Source organism: Pleurodeles waltl, chromosome 7, assembly GCF_031143425.1.
Source record: "Pleurodeles waltl isolate 20211129_DDA chromosome 7, aPleWal1.hap1.20221129, whole genome shotgun sequence".
Taxonomy (NCBI): domain Eukaryota; kingdom Metazoa; phylum Chordata; class Amphibia; order Caudata; family Salamandridae; genus Pleurodeles; species Pleurodeles waltl.
In genome coordinates, this window is record NC_090446.1 from 87,691,970 (window position 1) to 87,706,843 (window position 14,874).

The following is a 14,874-nucleotide window of genomic DNA, read 5'->3' on the forward strand; positions in this document are numbered from 1 at the left end:
AAATACACTTTATAGTTCTATCAGTAAAGCTGCAAGTTAGTGGAGAGGTTTTTGGACATTTCTTGGAAAGTTACTGTGTGTAGATGACAATAAGTTACCACATCATGGTTTGGTAATATATTTATAAAAATTGAGTGTTTAAACAAACTGAGAAACACTCCTGCCATGATGGCAATGTTGTTAGTAAACTCAAAGAAGTCCTACATTATGTGGGCTAGAACTCCTGGTTATGTGGGCTAGATTCTTGTGATGCATGAAGCAAACTTTAGTCTACTTAATCAATAAAAATAAGTTTTTTGTACTGCAGAAATGCTGAGCTCATATTTGAAGGTGCAATCGTGTGAATGAAGAAAAAGGCAACTATTTGCCTAGGATCACACAATTTGAGACCTGTTTACAGGTCAACTACATTACAGTTTGGTCGAGTAGATTTAAGTTACTCGAACTGCAGGTCTAGTAACATTTTTATGATTTTTCGAGCCCTGCAGTGCAACAGAATATCTGGACCAAACCCTCTCTATAACCCTACCAGTTGTGGTTAATCAGAAGGACCACAAAACCATTGGCTAGGCTTGATATTATGTCACAACAAATACTGACATAAGTGAAATGAGGATTACCAAGTGTTAAAAAGTATATTTCAAAAAGATAAATATTAAATGCAGGCAAACTTATTAATTTACTATAAACATATGCAGTATGTTAAAATACTGTTTTATAAGCAAACATTTAGTCATTTAAACATCCTTATGAGTTTATAAGCTATGCAAGACCAAGCAGCAAGGTTCAGTTACTGTTTATGAGTATTTCTAAAGTAGGTTATATTTTCACTTCTACTGATGGTTAAGTCGTTGTAGATGTATTTGGTCTTCAAGATTTGTTGGTAGATCTTGTAATAGGCTAAGGATTAAACAGGTTTCAGTGATAGCTGTACAGCTAGCCAACACCCATTTCACCCCTTATTTTTGTCTACCTGGGATTTTCTTAAGTCTATATTCTATACTGCCAACTAAAAAGATCATTGACTAATGTAGTCATGAATAGATGAACTATACAAACTGCCTGCAATTTTGCAGCACTGCAAACATGAATCAGAGCACTCCCTGAAGAGGGAAAACAGAAATTGGATTTTCAGTGCGAGTGCTGTGGATGTCAGATAACTGCTAGAACCTTCATCAAGATCCCAGAAGAGAGCATAAGGCTTAGTAAGACTCAAAGTAGTAGTAGTGACTAGTGAAAGCAGTCTGTCAGGGACCTCATCATACTGACCATTGAGCACCCTGGTAAGGAAGAGTACATGGTTGTGGTATTCTCCAACCTAAATATTAAGGTCAAAGAGGTTTCCGGGCCATCAATTACTAGGAGCACTGGAGTGGTGATTGTTGATGTGCAGTTTGCTGTAGAAGACTTGTTGCAGAGGACATAGTGGAAGTGCCATACCAGTACTAAAGTTTCTGTCTCGCTGAACAGAGGATTGGGATACAAAGTAGTGCTGCAGCTTCCAACAGACTATGTTGAATTTATACGTAATCATGCAATGATAATCATAGTGTACCAAATGGTAAGTTAATGGAGGCGCATTCTGCCCAGGTTGGGCCTCCAGTACAGTAAAATAGTCACTTCTTGTATACACACACTTGAGGGTCTCAATTCTTAGTGGGTTCTATGTGAAGAAGTACTACACGCCTAGATGGCAGTTTTCTTATTAGATCCTAAACATATCTACAAGCTCTTTGATTAATCTACGCCAATTAATCAAAGAGTTGCACATAGACTAGTTATGAATGCTCTTCTGTAAAACTAATGCAGTTTGAGCCTCAAGGTTTCAGCCACACCACCTCTGTAATGAGTGAATGTTCTGTGGTTTCTGGCCAGGAGACACAGGCAGTGCATGAGTTTTCATAATGGCGTGATCCAGGTATCTGTAATCTAGATTAGAAATTAGGCTCAGTGAGTCGATTTCTGTTTGGAGAGAAGGAGGACTGGCTAAAACTGCCCTCTTAATGGAACCACTAACACCAGAACAAGGAGACTTAAGGCACAATGTCTTAGGCCACCAAAAAAAGCTGAAATTCTGTCTTGCTGCCTAGAGCACACAACCGTCAATTGGCAGATTATGTGCTATTTAATTATACAGACAGAATAGGAACTCACTCCAACTGAGAAATCGTTTACAGCCTCACAAAGGAGCACAGAAAACACAATTTAAAAATATCACTAAAAAGGTGTTAATTTGTATTAACAATGCTAGTGCCGCTCTCCTCTAACCCAGAGGGATACAACAAAGTGACCAACAGCCCTGTGAATTATCAGGGGCTGTAGCTGACTAAACTGGTTACTTAGGTCCCTAGGGAGACAGCAAACTCACCTATGAACACATTATTCAATCATAATCAACAAGATGACGCATAGTTGGGGGAGGCGATTAAAAATTCAACTTAATCAACCCCACCCAAATAACACCTTAATGTAAATACAGCAATAGCACAGGATTTAGCCAGGAGTCATTCAGATGTCTTCAGAAATGGGTCCTACATCCCATGGACAGCTGTAATTACAAAATGTAGTAATGGAGTTTCTCTAAGATAGAGAGGACATAGCCACCAACCAAACATTAGACAAGACACTTGAGGAAGGCTTTAAATTTGGTAGTAAGGACTTTGCTACTACAGTAGCTTACCCAAGCCATTTATTCGGAAACAGTGTCCCATGGGTAAAGGGAAAGGTCAATTAAGATGATCACTAAAGGATCTGTAGTGATCTTGTGCTTTAAAATCAACATAGCACATTCAGTAACACTTGTCCTGTGTGGCAACTTCCCAGCAGACAGCAGTCATTCGCTTGAGAGGACTTTTTACACAGTGACCTACTTGGGCTTACCCGTCTCACCTGCATGCAGGCAAAATCTAGCTTTATACCGAATAAATGCCGTATGTTAACCCTAATCCTATATCAGAAACTGGAACTTTTGGTCTCCTGCCAGACAAAACTAAGAAAGACGGCTTCAGTAACTTGTATAAAACATATTACCCAAAAAAGGAAAAATTGTTAAAAGGGTAAAATTAACTGTGCTAAGCAGAATCCCGTGACTGAGTCTATATATTCCACCTTACAACGTTAACGTCGATCTAACATTTAAGCCAACTTCACATTTAAAGCAATTGCATTTTTTTTTAACATTCCTTGTTATTATTCAGAGTTATTTTGTCCCCAAGGCTGTAGGCTGACTTGATTTGGACCAATTAATGATATCCCCTGAAAAAGAAGCAACTTTTCACAAGATGTAAAAACTAGGATTTAAGTTTGAGGTTCAGAAATTGACAACAGCATACAGTCTACAAAAACAATGTGAAATATTCCCAAGAACCTACAACACCACCTTTAATAGGGTCTGTTATTTCTACCAAGAAACATACGCGTTAGCGCTACACTGAACAAGGGGGAAAATAAGACCACATTCCTATTTCTAAGGCTGCTTCCTCTTATAGCACACCATTTCCATTTGAAGTGGAGTATTCTTAAAAATACAGATTAGTGCATCATGATTGGTCCAGGTTCACTCTTTTCAAATAATGCTCAATACTGTCCCATCCTACTACATCACATTCTTTTTTCTGATAACTCAGCTCACCAATAGAGGATGTAGCCTCTCAAAGAATATATACTACATATTGTATTAATTGTTGGTTCCAGATCTCAAGCGAATAAAGACAGAGCTTTGTGTAATAGCTTTGCGTCCAAATTGATTAATGACGTGAGCCTCAGTTGCGTGAATCAAAGGAATCTTTACCCGTCTTTGAATGGCTGACTATTTGCACCTCTTTCAGACAACCTGGAGGTATTTCTCGAGAAAAGCGATAGTTGAACACTTTTGGTAACACAGATGTAATTTCTTCCAAATTGTATCTACAGGTTTGAGCAGAAACTGCATCCTTTCTACTGGATATATAAATATTACGATCTGAAAAGGCTGAAACTGTTTATATGTTTTAGAAGAGGTCAAGCTAAGCAAGTGTGATCACTCAACCTAATTTGTTCTGTCTGTATGGTAACAATGTGCCCTTTTGATCTTCACTTAAGCAGCCCCACGTGTCCAATCAACAGCTGGGTGGAGGAAGATACTAAAACAGAGAGCAAGGGATGGCTAGCTGTTAGAATGCTTTACCACCCCTTGCAATGGACAAAGAACTTTGAGTGGGGTTGTATCTATGTAGTCTATATTGGATTATCCTGGTGTTCCTAGGCATCCTTTAGAATCCTTGGTAAAGGGGATGTGTAGTAGTTTGGCCTAGATGGGGTACAGTTTGGTCAGGTGTGCAAGGTTTGAAGACATGCAATAAGCAGAATATTCGTGAGCATTAGGTCGGAGTGTTGGACAGTGAGAGAACCGCTGTAGTAATTCATACTGGTACTCACCGCCTTCAGAAACAGACTGTTATACAAGGAAAACATTATACTGATTTATTTACACTGAATCCGCCTAGGAGCATCATAAGTACCAACCCTTGAAGGCACCACAGGAATACTACATAGAGTACATGTAGTAGCAGAGCATCCCAACCCTGCAACAACAGGGTACCTACCCATCTGGAGCACAGGTAAGACACCTGGTATGCACTAGATATAGTCTATGTAGAAGAGATCAGGACCTAGTTTCTTAGAGGCATCGGTTTTCCAACAGGTAATACAATGCCTACACGAGATTTCCCTATAGAGTCCTCCAGAGATAGACAAAGGCCTTAACTCCGGCAGCACAGCGTAGAGGCCATAATAACAGCCTGCCTCAGCCTTGGGACAAGGTCATAAGTAGAACTTCTATACACCCCAAATTCCTTAAGTGATAGAGTCGAGGACAGACAAAATAAAAGGAAGTAGAGGGATGAAAAGAAAGATGAGATAATAGAAAGGAGGAGAGGGAGAATTTGGGCGGGGGGGAAAGAAGAGTAGCAGGAAAACAAATTCCCAGTTATCGACTAATGTTAGGCACCCCAGCCGCCAACCCACTCCCTTCAAACACCTTTTCTATTTTTTACCCCCATTGCTCAACACTCCTTCCCTTTGCTCACCCTTCCTTTCTTGAATTGCCACATGGTGGTGATGTGTGACGTGAAACAGGAAACATTAATTATCAGGCCATGTAAGGCTACTGTGCTGTTCACTGAAAGGGTCTGGATTTACCTGAGAGAAGATGAGCACTCTGTGTCCATCGTTCTTCAGTTTCCGCAGCATCTTCTGCATGAGCAGCAGTTTTCCTGCTCCACGAATTAGGGCAGAGCCATCGTACATTCCGTTTGGCATCTTTGGGGCCTCCTGCAAAAAAAAAAAAAAAAACAGAAGTGATCAAGTCATGGGAAAAAGTAATAGCACTGCACATGAAAAAAGAAAGGCGAGAGGAGCCATCCTTCAGCTTGCCCACCACCCCCATGACGAACTTCACAGGTTATGCATACCATTGCTGCAACTGGAAACAAGTAGGGGTGGTTACAGCACTTCTTCAGGTCCATCACCACATTGAGGAGAGACACCTGGTTGCCTCCTCCACGAGTGTTGAGAGCTTCAAAGTTTCTGGTTAAAATGAACTTGTAGTATTTCCTATGAATAAAGATGGAACAAGACAGGATGAATGAATGTAAGCAGATTCACAGTTGTTACACAGGGCTCTGTAGAGTCAACAAAAGACTGTAGGATAGAATGAGGACTCCTATAGACCGGAATAAAGGCTTTTAGCAGCTAATCTTTAGAGAAACCTTGTGACCATCCATCCAATTATCCATTAGCTATCCAGACTCATGCCCTAATTGCTGTTACCTAACAGTTTGGAACTCCAAAGCCAAGAAACCCTTTTTGTCCAAATAGGACGACTTTGCTGCCAAGTTTGAATGTTCAAGGTAAGGGATTGGCACTCACTTCTGCATAGGACTGAGCTCCACGCGGACTATTAACTCAGTCTTCGAAGGCATGTTCTTGAAGACATCAGCCTTCAGTCTCCTCAGCATGTGAGGCCCCAACATGTCATGGAGCTTCTTGATCTGGTCTTCCTTGGCAATATCTGCAAACTCCTCAAGGAAGCCCTCCAGGTTACTAAAGGGGGAAAAAAGCAGGGAAAGGCAGCTTATTTTAGATCATATAAAGAAGTAATTAAAAGTAGAGAAGAAATGTTTATAGTACGGCCTAGCCATTAAAATAACAGAGGTAAGATTTAAAAAATACAAATTTCCTCTTTTATGGAGGGGAGAGCAGAAGTCAGAACAAAAAGTATCCCAAATAGAGCAAGAGGTCTCTAGAATACTGTGGAAGAAAACGAGTGTGCGAACAAGACAGGAGAATACCATCTCCAAACAGGAATCGCACCACTAGTTCAAGGTCTGAAATTAAGGAGAAGAAACATGGCAAGAGGCACAGAAATGATTGTCTTACTGGAATCTCTCAGGAGTCAAGAAGTTCAGTAGATGGAAAAGTTCCTCCAGATTATTCTGCAAAGGAGTGCCAGTCAGCAGCAACTTGTGCTGAAGTGGATAGCCATTCAGGATCCTAAAAAACTGAATAAGGGGGACGAATTAGACTTCGGTCCAGCAACTGCAGAGGTTCCCATTTAGCCCATTTCCTGACATACAACCACTTTACTGTCTGGGTTCCAAGTAAGCCACCCTTACCTTCGACTGGTTGTTTTTCAAACGATGGGCCTCATCGACAACCAGGCAGGCCCAGTCGATGGAGCCCAGAACAGCTGTGTCGATGGTGATCAGCTCATAAGAAGTCAGCAGGACGTGGAACTTCACAGATGAATCTTTCTGTAAGTGAAAAGTTGAAATAAATTAAATAGAGGTTGAGAGGGCAAACAAAATCCAGTTTTTTTAACAAAAAGACCCTCCCTAATGAGTTGGGAATTGTTTGAAGAAGGCTGCTTGCAAGATTCGGAAATTATGCAGTATTTCTGCTCATTACGCAGGAAGAACCCTCCTCATGAATGAACACACTTCTCCCATAAGAGACCGGGAAGTCATTCTGGCAGGAGAAGCCCTTCTATTTCACCACCACTAAGCTTGCTCCATTTCTCCTTCCAATAAGTACCTGGCAAAGCAGAAAAGGTTTGGAGAATACAAGTAAATGGTCTCCTTTTCCAATCGCTGGTACTCACCTTCATCCGAGAGGCCTTCTTCCCACCACGAACGGCGTTGTCTTCAAAGGAGAACTCGTTCTCGCGGATCACGGCTCGGCTGTCCTTATCACCGATGTAGGTCACTACGTACATGTCAGGGGCCCACATCTCAAACTCGCGCTCCCAGTTGATGATGGTGGAGAGTGGAGCACTAACTAAGAAGGGGCCCTTCGAGTGACCCTGTGAGACAGAAACAGATGTCAGATACTGACCTGCAAAAACCTGCAGAGCGTGCGTAACCAAAGGGATGGCCCTTGGCCTGCGAGACTAGAGGGCTCGCTCCGAGGCTCCTGCATTTTAAGTACACTTAACTCAGACTGCTCTAAGCTTATGGAAAATGATGTAGCATGTCATACCTTTGCGACTGGCGATGTAAAATGTCTTTAGCAACAAAAAAGGATGATGGACGGAGTGCTGAACAATGAGAACACTCACCCCCAGTCACGGATCTGGGTTTAATCCATCGTTCTTTGGCTCACCATGCCGCCCCAGTTTGGACCCAGCCATATGCAAATCAGTCTTGACCCTGTTCCACATGGGAACAGTCCAGTCTGAACTGCCAAACATGTAAAATGTCTACCTTTATCACAAGCGTCAGCAAGAATCACTGCTTTACCTCTTTGTACAAGGAGTACAGAAACACAGCAGTCTGCACAGTCTTGCCAAGGCCCATTTCATCAGCCAGAATGGTGTCTGTTCCCTGGGCCCAGGAGAAGCGCAGCCAGTTGAGGCCCTCCAACTGGTAGGGATGCAGGGTTCCACCAGTCACATCAAGGTAGTCCGGCTGCCGGTCATACTTCACAGTTGGCTGCAAGGGGAGGGTGGGAGAAAAAAAAACACTGCATTGTAACAAGCAAAGGGAAGACAGGCTTGTGAATGATCTTCAGTGGAGACAAAAAGGAACCGGGTTACATTGTTCCTCTCAAAAAAACAAAAGCCACAAGACTAGACAATAGTACAAAACCGCGGACAGACTTCCCATTTTGCATATCCCAGGCACAGAGTAATATTTGCTTTCCCCTCTGATATGTAAAGATAGACATTCGCTTCAGACTACTTTCACCTAAAATACTCACATCAACAACCGGGGTCTCTGGGGGGCGTTCAAGCTTCTGCAGCTTCACCTTTTTAATCTTTTTCAGGGGTCGGCCATCCTCACCAAGCATCAGCTCCCTGTGGAGGAAGCAGCCAGGTGCGATAAGCAAGGTTTCAAAATCAAGGCTGAAACATCCAGTCTAGACATACACCATACTGACAAAAGTTCCCAATCCACCACCATCCTGGTCATTCAGCATCAGCCCAAGAACAAAGGCTCCAAAGAGCAACACAGAGACATCGGCGGGTACCTGTGAGTCCAGTACGACTGCTTGAAGATGTCAAAATCCTGGATTTCTATTTCCTCAGACTCCCAGGAGGCCTGGTCATAGGCCAGGTCACGCCACTTGATCAGGTAATGGACATTGCCTTTCTTATCCATGCTAAAAAGGAAAAAATAATTAATTACATTTCTAAGCTCATCCTCTGATTCAATAATCCTGAAGTATGTGGGCATGCCAGTACATGCCTTGGCTCCCAAGACCTGGAATGATTTCCCTCCCTCAGTTTTAAGTTTGACTGAAGGAACCTTTATGAGATTTTCCTCTAAAGACCTCAATGGATGCACAGGCACATTGTAAGAGAATCTAATGGATTAGTATTCAGGTCCTAAGGCTGTGTAAGCTCTAAATACAAGAAGGAGGAGCTTAAATTTTTATGAACAGGTATCAGTGAGGCGTACTCAGGAGCACCAGATGCTGAAGCCTTGCAAGGGAGTTTCAAAACCAGTCTAGCTGCAGTGTTCTTGACTACCTGAAGCTTATGAATAGCAGCCTTGGATGATCCAGCATACAAGCGGTTACAGTAGTCCAGCCTTGACAAGTGGGAGTAAATAAAAAAAACTAAGGGTTTTCATAAGGCCAAAACCAACACCAGCTACAGAGGCAGAAAAGACATGTCTGCATCAAATGGGACTCCTAGGTTCCTGGCTACGTGGACAGCTGGTGCTGTTGTGGGGGTGTACGGGGGTTTAGAATTAGAAGAGGGCCACTAGAGAGTAGGGTCAAAAGTGTTGGATCTTCCAGAGAGAATAATATCAGTTTTATTAGCGTTGCATTTAAGATGAGATTAAGATAAGAAGAGAAAGCTCAGAGGATGTGGCTAGAGTTTGATAAGAGGCAGGGTGGCACAGGCGGAGGGAGTCAGGGGAGAAAGATGAGATCACATTCAAAGAGACCAGTAACCGGCCATTAACCATGAAGCAGGACATAGACAAAAAGAGCAGACTCACTAAACCGAGAAGAAAGAGCAGGGTAAGCAGATAAGAAAAGCAGCTATCTGATTAATTATCAGTGAAGGATTAAGTTACCTGTGGTTCAAAATGCGGTGAATCATCATCCACTCTGGTTTGATACCATAACGGTAGAACCTCTCTTCCATGTCCACATACTTGGGGTCCTTGTTTTTCCTCTTGCGAGTTTTCTCCTCCTCATCGCCGTAATCTACAGGTGGCTCATCCATGTCATTTTTGCGTTGGTAGTTCCGGAACATGACCTGGCAGTGAAGCTCTAACTGCAGTGAGGAAATAGGCAAAGCAGTGACAGGTCAGACAGGCTGCAACACTTTAGACCCAGTGTCATTCCCCCTCAACACCCCATTCCTGATTACAGTACTGTGAATGACCCTTTGTAAAGAAATGGCTCCCTGTTGCAGTTACCCCCCACTTTTTGCCTGATACTGATGCTGACTTGACTGAGAAGTGTGCTGGGACCCTGCTAACCAGGCCCCAGCACCAGTGTTCTTTCACCTAAAATGTACCATTGATCCCACAATTGGCACACCCTGGCATCCAGATAAGTCCCTTGTAACTGGTACCTCTGGTACCAAGGGCCCTGATGCCAGGGAAGGTCTCTAAGGGCTGCAGCATGTATTATGCCACCCTAGAGACCCCTCACTCAGCACAGACACACTGCTTACAAGCCTGTGTGTGCTAGTGAGAACAAAATGAGTAAGTCGACATGGCACTCCCCTCAGGGTGCCATGCCAGCCTCTCACTGCCTATGCAGTATAGGTAAGACACCCCTCTAGCAGGCCTTACAGCCCTAAGGCAGGGTGCACTATACCATAGGTGAGGGTACCAGTGCATGAGCACTGTGCCCCTACAGTGTCTAAGCAAAACCTTAGACATTGTAAGTGCAGGGTAGCCATAAGAGTATATGGTCTGGGAGTCTGTTTTACACGAACTCCACAGCACCATAATGGCTACACTGAAAACTGGGAAGTTTGGTATCAAACTTCTCAGCACAATAAATGCACACTGATGCCAGTGTACATTTTATTGCAAAATACACCCCAGAGGGCACCTTAGAGGTGCCCCCTGAAACTTAACCGACTATCTGTGTAGGCTGACTAGTTCCAGCAGCCTGCCACACTAGAGACATGTTGCTGGCCCCATGGGGAGAGTGCCTTTGTCACTCTGAGGCCAGTAACAAAGCCTGCACTGGGTGGAGATGCTAACACCTCCCCCAGGCAGGAGCTGTAACACCTGGCGGTGAGCCTCAAAGGCTCACCCCTTTGTCACAGCACCGCAGGACACTCCAGCTAGTGGAGTTGCCCGCCCCCTCCGGCCCGGCCCCCACTTTTGGCGGCAAGGCCGGAGAAAATAATGAGAATAACAAGGAGGAGTCACTGGCCAGTCAGGACAGCCCCTAAGGTGTCCTGAGCTGAGGTGACTCTAACTTTTAGAAATCCTCCATCTTGCAGATTGAGGATTCCCCCAATAGGGTTAGGATTGTGACCCCCTACCCTTGGGAGGAGGCACAAAGAGGGTGTACCCACACTCAGGGCTAGTAGCCATTGACTACTAACCCCCCAGGCCTAAACACGCCCTTAAATTTAGTATTTAAGGGCTACCCTGAACCCTAGAAAATTAGATTCCTGCGACAAGAAGAAGGACTGCCCAGCTGAAAACCCCTGCAGAGGAAGACCAGAAGACGACAACTGCCTTGGCTCCAGAAACTCACCGGCCTGTCTCCTGCCTTCCAAAGAACTCTGCTCCAGCGACGCCTTCCTAAGGGACCAGCGACCTCTGAATCCTCTGAGGACTGCCCTGCTTCGACGACGACCAGAAACTCCCGAGGACAGCGGACCTGCTCCAAAAAGACTGCAACTTTGTTTCAAGGAGCAGCTTTAAAGACCCTGCAATCTCCCCGCAAGAAGCGTGAGACTTGCAACCCTGCACCCGGCGACCCCGACTCGGCTGGTGGAGAACCAACACCTCAGGGAGGACCCCCGGACTACTCTCCGACTGTGAGTACCAAAACCTGTCCCCCCTGAGCCCCCACAGCGCCGCCTGCAGAGGGAATCCCGAGGCTTCCCCTGACCGCGACTCTCTGAAACCTAAGTCCCGACGCCTGGAAAAGACCCTGCACCCGCAGCCCCCAGGACCTGAAGGACCGGACTTTCACTGGAGGAGTGACCCCCAGGAGTCCCTCTCCCTTGCCCAAGTGGAGGTTTCCCCGAGGAAGCCCCCCCTTGCCTGCCTGCAGCGCTGAAGAGATCCGTTGATCTCTCATAGACTAACATTGCAAACCCGACGCTTGTTTCTACACTGCACCCGGCCGCCCCCGCGCTGCTGAGGGTGAAATCTCTGTGTGGGCTTGTGTCCCCCCCGGTGCCCTACAAAACCCCCCTGGTCTGCCCTCCGAAGACGCGGGTACTTACCTGCAAGCAGACCGGAACCGGGGCACCCCCTTCTCTCCATTCTAGCCTATGCGTTTTGGGCACCCCGTTGAACTCTGCACCTGACCGGCCCTGTGCTGCTGGTGTGGTGACTTTGGGGTTGCTCTGAACCCCCAACGGTGGGCTACCTTGGACCAAGAACTGAACCCTGTAAGTGTCTTACTTACCTGGTAAAACTAACAAAAACTTACCTCCCCCAGGAACTGTGAAAATTGCACTAAGTGTCCACTTTTGAAATAGCTATTTGTCAATAACTTGAAGTATACATGCAATTGAAATGATCCAAAGTTCCTAATGTACTTACCTGCAATACCTTTCAAACAAGATATTACATGTTAAATTTGAACCTGTGGTTCTTAAAATAAACTAAGAAAAGATATTTTTCTATAACAAAACCTATTGGCTGGATTTGTCTCTGAGTGTGTGTACCTCATTTATTGTCTATGTGTATGTACAACAAATGCTTAACACTACTCCTTGGATAAGCCTACTGCTCGACCACACTACCACAAAATAGAGCATTAGTATTATCTCTTTTTACCACTATTTTACCTCTAAGGGGAACCCTTGGACTCTGTGCATGCTATTCCTTACTTTGAAATAGCACATACAGAGCCAACTTCCTACACCCTTCTATGCATCCAAGCCCCTGATCCAGTTCCTCAGCTCAACCCTAAGCTGTTACAAGACATTCCCCCATTCACAGTCCCCCCCAAGCCCCAGCCCGGCCTCGTAACTCACCTGAAGCTCGGTGACCCAGGAGCAATGCCAGTAGGACATTGCATGCCACTTCACAAAGAACTCTCTCTCTGGTCTACCCTCCAAAGGCTTAGGCGGAGGGGCATCCGGGTCATCTGTTGGAGGCTTTGGGACCTGAGTGGGTGGTGGTGGCTGACCCCACTTCCAGGTGAGGATCTTCTGGATCTTCCCCTTCAGAGGTGGACACTGCAAGATTGAGAACATCATACAAGCATGAACACATAAGCCAAGACGCCAAACAAGGGAGCAACAAAACAGAAGCAGGACAGCAGATTCCGTTTTGATATTGGAGTAGGCCTTTGCCTTCCGTTCACCTAGACCTGCTTACACTAAAAATGCAGCAGGAAAACAGTGTAGACCAGGTCTTCGACTAGGTGATGAGGGTAAGAAGTGACCAAGCAGCATCATGCTGAAAACAGTGTGTTGGTGAAGAAGCCACTCTGTAAATGGCCATCAGTAACATTTTCAGTTACTCGTGTCATGGCTGGGAGCAAGTGTCAAAATGGGGGAAAGGGGACAAAAATGGCCCTCAAAAGTTGCTTCTTTTTTCTGAAAAAGGATCACACTGTAAATAACAGTTATAAAAAAAAAAAAAAGAAAGAAAAAAAAAAAAAAAAAAAAAAAAAAACAGGCTTCCCTTAGCATGTGGCAATTTGTATTTAATTGCAAGCGAAAATGGGGGAGGGCTGGGTCAACATAAAAATGTATAAGACCACCTACATAGACTGTAGGCTTTAACCAATCTTTAGGCTGAATCAAAAAGGGAATCACATTCAATGTACTAGGTAGTACAAGCAGGTGAAAACCTATATGATATGGAATTGAGATTAACCAAGCATGGTTTTAGAATAGAAAGTCTGAATGGCACAATATTAGTTTCAATATCACACAATGGAACACCCAAGGGTTCTCTAGTTTGCATTAAAAATCCATCTGCTTCATAGGTTTTTGTGACCTGTTGTGCAATTATTTTCCATTACTAATCTTGCAAGAGGACCTTTCAATTGCCCTTCTGATATCGTCATGCTGCCACAACACTCCCTCTCTGCCAAGACGAAGAATCTCAAGAAGCAGCATGAATCACAAAATTCAAAGGTTTCTACAGTAAGATGCACTAAAACCGACAACTAAATAACCACCTTAAATAATTTAGGAGTATCCCGAATTATAAATAGGGGGGGACTACTTCATGTGACATATACAAAGAAGACATACATTAAAGATGCCTAGTTTAGGTACTGTGAATTGAGGAACTCACTGAGCAGCGGGGGCAGTGCCACTCTCCATTGGGGATCTCTGGCAGAGGTGGGTTTAGGCAGTGAATGTGGTAGGACGATGGGCAAATGTCACAGCACAGCAGTTCTCCCCCATCTTTGCACACGCGGCAAAACTCCATATGGTGGTCATCTTCCTCGGGGTCCCCTGCGCCTTCTTCTAGGTCTTCCTCACCATCAGAGTCTTCCTTGGCCTCCCACTGAACTCCCTCCTTTTCCTGATATGCAGACATCAGAAAAAAAGAATTAGCAAAAACACATACATTCTGACTCGGAACCATGCCTCAAGTTTTCAGGAGTACACCAAATGCCTCATTCAGTCTTCTGCTACCCACTGGAGTCTCCTAATTCACCATTCAGGTCCCCAGGAAACAGTTGCATCCAAAATGCCATCAGGCTCTTTTACAAATAGAACACACAGAACTCACACAGTGCGGGCAGCTCCACTTGCCCTCAGGCGCCTTCTCCATATCAGGGTCCAGGCACACCATATGATAGGCACGGGGACAAGTGTCACACAAGATGATCTCTCCGCCTTGCTGGCACACCTCGCAGTAGTCCTGGTGGTCCGTCTCATAACCATCAGGAGGCATGGGAGTGTCGTCATCTCCTGGCAGGGATGAGAATGATAAAGTAGTCATGTCGCAGCAGGGTGTGGTAGAGGAGAGGCCTGAAGTGGGTTTGGATAGAATAATGGAGCAACTGACGGAGTGTAGGCTGAGCTCTAACCTTTCTTCTTCTTCCTGCTAGCCCTCAGCTTCTTGCGACTCCGGCTGCTTCGACTAGTGGAACCGTCAGAAACTGAATAGCTGTTGATGCTGGCATCATCGAAGTCTGACTCCACCTCCAGATCTTCCTCCTCGCTCTGGTAAAGACACCAAGTCACAAGAAAATCTTAATGCAAAT

The 14,874-nt window shown here is 44.7% G+C and overlaps 1 protein-coding gene across 6 annotated transcripts in view; it reads right to left on the reverse strand.

Moving 5' to 3' along the window:
* CHD4 (chromodomain helicase DNA binding protein 4) overlaps positions 1-14,874 on the reverse strand; it is a 97,086-nt gene that overhangs the window by 59,941 nt on the left and 22,271 nt on the right. For all 6 annotated transcript variants that reach the window (XM_069243107.1, XM_069243105.1, XM_069243106.1 and 3 more), the window contains exons 8-21: positions 14,698-14,833; positions 14,397-14,578; positions 13,953-14,186; positions 12,677-12,880; positions 9,564-9,766; positions 8,506-8,637; positions 8,236-8,332; positions 7,776-7,967; positions 7,139-7,339; positions 6,654-6,791; positions 6,418-6,539; positions 5,908-6,081; positions 5,451-5,592; positions 5,179-5,310 (exon numbers count right to left, since the gene is read on the reverse strand). In XM_069243107.1, coding sequence (XP_069099208.1) covers positions 5,179-5,310; positions 5,451-5,592; positions 5,908-6,081; positions 6,418-6,539; positions 6,654-6,791; positions 7,139-7,339; positions 7,776-7,967; positions 8,236-8,332; positions 8,506-8,637; positions 9,564-9,766; positions 12,677-12,880; positions 13,953-14,186; positions 14,397-14,578; positions 14,698-14,833 — 2,289 coding nt within the window. The remainder of the gene's footprint in view (positions 1-5,178; positions 5,311-5,450; positions 5,593-5,907; positions 6,082-6,417; positions 6,540-6,653; positions 6,792-7,138; positions 7,340-7,775; positions 7,968-8,235; positions 8,333-8,505; positions 8,638-9,563; positions 9,767-12,676; positions 12,881-13,952; positions 14,187-14,396; positions 14,579-14,697; positions 14,834-14,874) is intronic.